We start from the raw sequence: 7,560 nt of genomic DNA, 5'->3' as shown, positions 1-7,560 counted from the left end.
GCTCATTTAACTTACTCTCCGATGTGAGGGTTGGTCAAGTGAGATTGATCCATTCTAGTTGTCATAGTTGTGGTTCCAACAAGGAAAGGACCTTTAGCTCACTCCAAGCCAAGATACCTTTTATGCTTCAATTCCTTCATACACATTTACATTAGTTCTTTTTACACCTTACTTGTCTATATTGCATAGTTACTTCATTAATTCCTTTATTAGTTCATTTCTTACAATTTTGCATGTTCTTTTATTGCTTTATATGTTTATCCCTTTATTGAAAACCCCATGATCCTCACAACCAAGATTGCACACTCATTGGTCTCAAGTGTCCTTGGGAGACAACCCGGGAATTGAAACTCTCGGAATTGAATTGGTTTTAAATTGTGACATATCCTTTGGATTAAACATTTGACTTGGAAATTAATCATTTGTTTAGGCTATACTTTCAACGATGGGATTCTAATTTGTGAAAACCTAGATCAATGGTAAATTCGACCATTGTCAGCTACCAAACTAGTACAAAACGATATTAGTCGCTGAATCGGTTGCTAAATGGCGACAACTTTTTTTGTCGTTAAATTGGTCGCTGAGAGAATCGGTCGCTAAATAGCGACCAACTTTTCGGTCGCTAAATCGACCGCTAGTATCTGATCTGAAAATCTAAAGAATCGGTAGCTAAATTGGTCACTGTTACTGATTTCCTAATTATAGATTTTTACTAATTTCACATATACCACTATCAAAACTTGATTTTTATAAATAATTATATTTCAACAAAATACAAAAAAAATTAAACATAGATAAATTTTTCAAATAAATACAAAAAATATTCACAATATCTATATCAAAATATAAAAATAAAAGGAGACAAAATTCATAAATATATCAAATTTATAATCTACAATCCCAATGTATATTGATAGCTTTATAGCCAATGGCCCCAAATGTATGCAAAAAAACAAAGGAAAAAAAATTCATTTACATAAAGTAAAAAAAAATTCCATTTAATTTTTGACAACCTGAATAAACTTCATCATGCCATATGGAGTTTCATTAGTAAGACTAACATATCTAATCTGCAAAGAAGTTCAACACATTTTATTAGTCATGATTCGGTAATTATTTATTGAAAGATCGAAACTTGTACTAGATTGACAATACCAATTACCTTCCTAGCTTTGACAGCTCTTCCGAGAGCTTAAGCTGTTCACCTATACCAATTGAAGGGTATTGATGAATTGGGCCATACTCAGTTTCTCCAAACATTGGAACATACCTACAATGTCAATGTATCAATTAAAGAATTAGGATATATCAATCAGACCAAAATACGTATAAGCTAACATAAACATACAAACTGATTAGGCCAATGAATTTGATAAAGATCAATATAATCCATTTGTATGCATAACAAACTGCATAAATCAAATCAAAATTTTGTTAGAATATAGTCCCAGACACAGGATCATGAGATGCAATCCCTTTCAAACAGAATGTAATACAGCATCAACTTTACAATAATTACTATTTATTCAGTTAAGGAATTCCATTGGAAGCTAAACAACTATTCCTAATGTACCTACAAATTCCAGTGTCTAGACCAAACGAAACCGTGAATTCAGAAAGAGAGCAATCAACCTATTATCAATGGCTTCAATAATATTGCTGCCATCTAAACATTTTGGACCGCCTCTAATCCATGTCATCTGCCCAGATGGTCCAGCAACCTGTACAAAATTAAAGGTAGACATTATAAACAACAATGATAAGATAATTTAAAAAAATATAGCAGAATCTCCAGTTTTTGCTGCTAAATACAAGTTTGTCAAACAATCGAGATGCGTCCTTAACGCCTACTACATTCATTAGATTATTCAACTTGCTGCTTCACAAACCCCCAAGCAGAATTGAACATTATCTACTTCACAAACCCCCCAGCAGAAATCTTATTTTGCAAGCCTGTATATCACATAGGGATTTATTTTAATATGGTTACATTTCAGGTCATTTGCCAAGAAATCTATATAGAAAATTAATATGACTACACTGCAGAACAATAATACTATCTAGTGTCAGTTTACAAACGTAATTTGTTAACCTTTGCATATATGATTTATAAAGGTTGCTATAAAAAGCACTCTTAAATTTGGGTTTCAAAATTCCAGCATCCCATCCTTCAGAAAAGAATGCAGATAATATAAATCGAAACTACCAAAGCAGGATAATTAAGATTCAATCTTGAGATCAAGTATTCTCTTAAGGTAACTTTCTTTAGGTAGGAGTCATATATTATCATATACAACATCCATCTCAATCAAATTTAATGAATAACTTTGATGCATATGCAAACACATAAAACTCATGCTTACTTTTCGACGAATCATCATTGTCCTCCTCTTCATCGTCGTCAAAGTCTTCATGTTCTTTGTCATCAATACCCTTTTGAGCAAAATTTGAGAAGAAAACAAATGAGATCCAATTAAAAAAACTTCATTTCTAATTCTTATGCAATCAAAATAAGCACAAAATGCATGATACCTCATGTTTAATTGAGCCTTCAAAATTTTCATATATTTAAAAAAAAAAAAAAAAAAAAAAAGAGTCTGTAGCACCAAAACCTTATCGAAAACATGGACTTCATCATCTTCGTCTGACTCTTCAGCATCAGCATTCACGTCAAGTGGGATGATATCTCATGAGAACAATAATATTATCTTTCATGGTTGATGGTACTTTCACAAAAGTTCTCATGGGAATATGATCAAACACCTACAGGCCAAACTTTCTGAAGTCTAGATTCATAAAGGGAATTGGTAGTAAGACTTGTTTATAGAGAAATTATATTTTGAATACCTAAATTAGAGTGTTTATAGACATCAAACTTAATTCAATAGTTATAAATAAGAGTTTGTGCTAAAGGAGATGACCACATAAAAATCCAAGAACAAGACAATAGATATCAATAAGGAGTATAAAAAGGATTAGGTGTTCAAGAAATAAATATGCATAGCAAAGCTGCTAATCATATATATTAAAGAATAACGATTATTGGTAATATAATATATGGTTGATACTTCAGACATAACTTTTTTGTTGCAAAATTAAATAGAAGCATGAGAATCCTACCAGCAGCTAAATTTTCCTTCAAGAAACGTTCCACCACTTCTTCATTCTGAGCCAGAGTCAAGCTAGTCAAGAAATTTTTCTACTTGAATGGTTTGAATTTCATCTGATTTCTGCTGCAAGTATTTTCAACTGTAATACTTCTAAAATTAGCATATACAGAATCATCCTCATCATAACATAAAAAATACACGTTTTCATCAAACTAACCTAACAAACTTGTCTTGTTGAGTTCTCATCTCTGCAGCCTAATTCAAAGACAATGCAGATCAAGATAAAAGATTCACTGAATAGTTCCCTCAAGCACCACAGGAATGACAATTAGATCATTCCACCAAAATAAGGCACAAGAAAACCTATGAGCAAAGATCTTTGAAACTCTGAAACTAGTTACGAAGAAGAAGAAACTGTAACTGTAACTCAAATTAAAATTAAGACAAAACTATAACTCAAATTAAAATTAGGGAACATTGCAAACCCTATATAAAATTTACCAAAACAATAGATTAATAAAATTTCAAAAACATCGCAAACTGTAAGAGTTCATGAAAAAATTTACCAGCTCCGTTGGAATAACGCAGAGGGAGGAATGCCGAGCTCAGAGTGACCACCAGTAGTAAGAATATCTCCAAGCGACAATCATCCTGTTCGGAACTAACGTTGGTGGGAGCACATCGCTAAACCCCTAACCAGACATGGATTAGAATCGGCGATTAGGAGGCTACCTGCTTGGAGACGACGAAGACGACGCTGAGATCTCAACGATGTAGGCGACGACACCGAGAATGCAGAAGAAGACGGTGAGGAGCCCTCAGGAGATGGCGCCGAGACCAGAGAAGACGACGCCGACGGGACCTCAGGAGACGCCGGCGAGACACGCGCAGAAGACGTCGGCGACGAAGACCACAACGGCGCTCAGAGACTGATTTGTTAGCGTTAGTGAGAAGATGGGAATGGTTGGGTGAGTTAGGGTTAGTAACGCTAATTATCTTTTTTTTAACTTAGTGACCGTTTTTGCTCTAAAAAATAGTAACTGATTTAGTGACCACAACTTTAGCAACTGAAATAGCAATCAATTATGTTATTTTATTTATTTATAGATTAGTTGTAAAATCGGTCGCTAAATTAAAAAATAGTGACCAAAAGTTTTAAGAACATTTTTTTGTTTTGGTTGTTAATTCGGTCGCTAAATTAAAAAATAGCGACCAATTTTAGCGACCATTTATATTCTAGTTTTATAAAACTAGTCGGTTGCTAATTCAGTGGCTATTAGGGACTGATTATGTTAGTCACTAAAATCGGTCGCTAAATTAACAATTAGCAATCGATTTAGTGACTAGTAATTTAGCGACTGAACTAGCAACTCAACAGTTATTCACCCTATTTCACTATCAGATGCAAAATCAGTCACTAAAATAAGAAATAGCGACCGTTTTGTGACCAACGGTTCCAAAGACATTATTTCCGTTTTGGTTGCTAAATCAGTCGCTAAATCAAAAAATAGCGACCGATTTTAATGACCGGTTTTATTTTAGTTGTATTTAAAACTTATCGGTCGCTAATTCGGTTGCTATTAGTGACCGAACTTATTGGCCGCTAAAATCGGTCGTTAAAGCTAATTTAGCGACCGATTTAGCGACCAATATTGATTTGGTCTTGGAAATTCTGTATTGGTCGCTAAATCGGTCGCTATTAGCAACCAATTTTTTCGGTCGCTAAAATCAGTCGTTATTCCGGTACTTTCTTCTAGTGTAACTGAGGCTTAAGCTCAAAGTTATTTGCTCTAATGGCAGGTATGGAGATACTTCTTCCATAGAAATCCGAAATTGGTATGGTGTAGTAAGCAAAGAACCTTTCTTGCCTCTCCTCCATTGTTAGGTTCGGCTGCCATGCTTTTAGCTTCTTGTTCGAAAATCTTTGTGAGATTTCCTTCGGAGTGTTGTCCTTTAACTTGTTGCAAATGCTTCTTTAAGGTCCTCTCAGGTTCAGGATCAAGATTAAAAAGAGGTTCTTTATCTCTGTTCCTGCTTATAAACAAGAAAAAAGAAAACCAAGAATCAATATTTTGAGGTTTTTAGGCCAATTTTGACCCTCCTAACCATTAATGCTCAAAGCCTTGGACCCTTTTCTTGGTTTTTCTTCTTTTTTTAACTATTTCTTTTGCTTTAAGAATCAATCTTTTTTATTTTTCAGAGAATCAATAATACTTCTCTAAATTCCCTGTTCTTCAAGAGTCAATATGCTTAACTTTAATATCAATTATGCACAGTTAATTCATACATTCAGAAAATAAAGATAAGACAATCATATCAAAGTAATTGGAATAACTTATGATATTACTCAAGACCATGTGCATCTTACTACTTCTTAAAAATTTTCATTTAAGCTTAGTGGCAATACATGAGACATCATCTAACCATAAAAAATTTAAAAATAAACTACTAAAGCAAAATCCTAAGAATGATCATGTAAGCCTAGAGAGGAAAATAGGAAATAGAATGAAATACTAAGAAACAAAAATTTTCTTTTCTGTGAAGATGATTCACCTTCCTTTGGTGCCATTGATGATAATATAGATCTAAAGCTCACTCTGCAACACCAAACTTAAAAAGTTTGCTTGTCCCCAAGCAAAGAAAACTTGGTCCCTTATTGGCGTTTAAACGCTAGTGTTCATACCCTAGGTCGAGCTAAGCGATCCGGGTTGGACGACGACAAGAACGACCGACATCTTATAAGGTTGGGTCACCACCGACCTCTTCCCAAAGAGCTCAGCCAAATCGCTATAAGGGCCTAAGCAGGCCCAAAGCAGAAGATCACATCCCACCTGAAGGCGGCTGGCAAAAGATAAGTGGACTCACCCACAAAAAGATAAGATAAGATAATTAACTTATCTCAGGGGAGGTCACTCCACACTACTATAAATATATTAGAGCGCCCAGGTATAAATCACTATCTGATTCTACACAAAAAACCTACCTAAAGCCCGTGCTAACTTAAGTATCGGAGTCTCTTCCAGGTACCACCACCCACCGGTGACCAAGGATCAGTAGCATCTCAAGATCCAGCAAGTCGGACCCCACAGCTCCGATCACACCCGAAGATCTCATCCGAGATCGACCTTCAGTTTCAAGTAACCCTCGGAACATTGGCACCGTTGCCGGAAAACCTGGAAGTCATCCCACCATCATAGCAGACAATCCTGACAATGATCATGACTCCAGTTTGGAAGAAAGAATGCCGCATAAGAACACGGATGCTGCATCAAAGGAAATACCTCAATCCAAGGGAAACCAAGGCAAACCCCACCTCAAGGGGTATCAAACCAAGGAAACCCAAAGCGCCTATATAAAGGTTGAAGGGCAATCCCCTCCAAACAAAGGTTGAAAAAAGCATATCATCACAAGCAGAGTTAATATATCAGCCAACGCATCGTTCAAATTAAAACATTAAAGACTCGAAGGCTGCACAAATGGCAGCCCAAGAGTTTAAATTGTTTGTTTTAAAATAAAAAGTTGCTAAGAAGCAATAAAGTGTCAGGAAATCATCCACAAAACTTACAAAAACCAACAAAGTTCAAAGTCCACAGATTGGACTACATCAACACATAATCAAAAATATCATAGGGGATCCAAGTTTGCCCCAGTATCAGCATCTTGAGGAGGAGGTGGGATGGTTGAGATTGGAGTAGCACTAACAACTCCATCTGGCCCATTCAAAATTTCCACATCAGGTTCGGGCTCAGAAGGGACCACCTCGGCAGAAGGGGCCGTAGAAGCTGAAGCTGCAGAAGCCTTAGGTGGTGGCACAAGAGGAGAACCTTCATCTTCATTATCTGGGGCAGGCACGATCTTGCCATTCTCCACCACATTGTTCATACTGAATAAGGAGAGGTCGAGCTCGGGAGCAAGAACCCCGACTTGGGCCTTTAGATTTTCATACATCTCAATCACACTGCTCACCATATGGCTCTGAAGCTCGGCATAATCATCTTGGGCAGACTCTCCTTAGCCTCTAATAGCTCGCCATAGGTCAGAGTATAGCTCTCCTTATACTTCTTAGCAGCCTCCTCAGCCAGATTAGCAGCTGCTTCCACCATAGTAGCTCGATCATTCTCCTTTTCTACATCAATCTCCATATTGGGCACACTAGCATCCAATTCATCCTTCAGGCCTTTTACCTTGTCATATTCAGCCTTGGCATCCTCCAAAAAGGACTTGGTAGCATGGACAGGGGACTCCCGTACAACCCGAGATAAGGCCGCACCAAGATTGGCCATCCGAATGCTGTTATTAGATATAAAATCAAAGTGGTGGAGGATTGACACATAATCCAAAAGAACTTTTCCATAAGGAGCTATCAACTCCGTGGCAAAGGCTATACCATCAAACTTTTTATCATTCAAATCATAAGTCCCAACAATCTTTTGTGGCTTGGGAGGGGGAC

At 36.5% G+C, this 7,560-nt stretch overlaps 1 protein-coding gene across 41 annotated transcripts; it reads right to left on the bottom strand.

The window, feature by feature from the left end:
• Nucleotides 1-846: 846 nt before the first annotated feature.
• On the bottom strand, nucleotides 847-4,184 carry LOC112776474 (uncharacterized). 41 transcript variants are annotated; one of them, XR_011877371.1, is made up of 9 exons: nucleotides 3,677-4,184; nucleotides 3,328-3,503; nucleotides 3,121-3,249; nucleotides 2,613-2,786; nucleotides 2,364-2,433; nucleotides 1,633-1,721; nucleotides 1,349-1,409; nucleotides 1,163-1,270; nucleotides 847-1,070 (listed from the first exon to the last, which is right to left on the bottom strand). XR_011877371.1 is itself a non-coding variant. In XM_072227305.1 (9 exons), exons 5-9 carry the CDS (start codon nucleotides 2,663-2,665, stop codon nucleotides 1,028-1,030), a joined length of 363 nt encoding a protein of 120 aa, XP_072083406.1. In that variant the 5' UTR covers nucleotides 2,666-2,786; nucleotides 3,121-3,249; nucleotides 3,328-3,503; nucleotides 3,677-3,761; nucleotides 3,843-4,152; the 3' UTR covers nucleotides 847-1,027. The 41 variants fall into 41 exon arrangements, 34 of the variants coding, with proteins under 34 accessions (XP_072083406.1, XP_072083405.1, XP_072083418.1 ...); XR_011877374.1 differs by having other exon boundaries at nucleotides 2,613-2,779; XR_011877370.1 differs by having other exon boundaries at nucleotides 2,613-2,763.
• Nucleotides 4,185-7,560: the final 3,376 nt, after the last annotated feature.

Source organism: Arachis hypogaea, chromosome 19 (genome assembly GCF_003086295.3).
Source record: "Arachis hypogaea cultivar Tifrunner chromosome 19, arahy.Tifrunner.gnm2.J5K5, whole genome shotgun sequence".
In the NCBI taxonomy this organism is placed as follows: domain Eukaryota; kingdom Viridiplantae; phylum Streptophyta; class Magnoliopsida; order Fabales; family Fabaceae; genus Arachis; species Arachis hypogaea.
The sequence above is the reverse complement of the archived record's forward strand: the minus strand, read 5'-3'. Positions and strand labels throughout refer to the sequence as shown.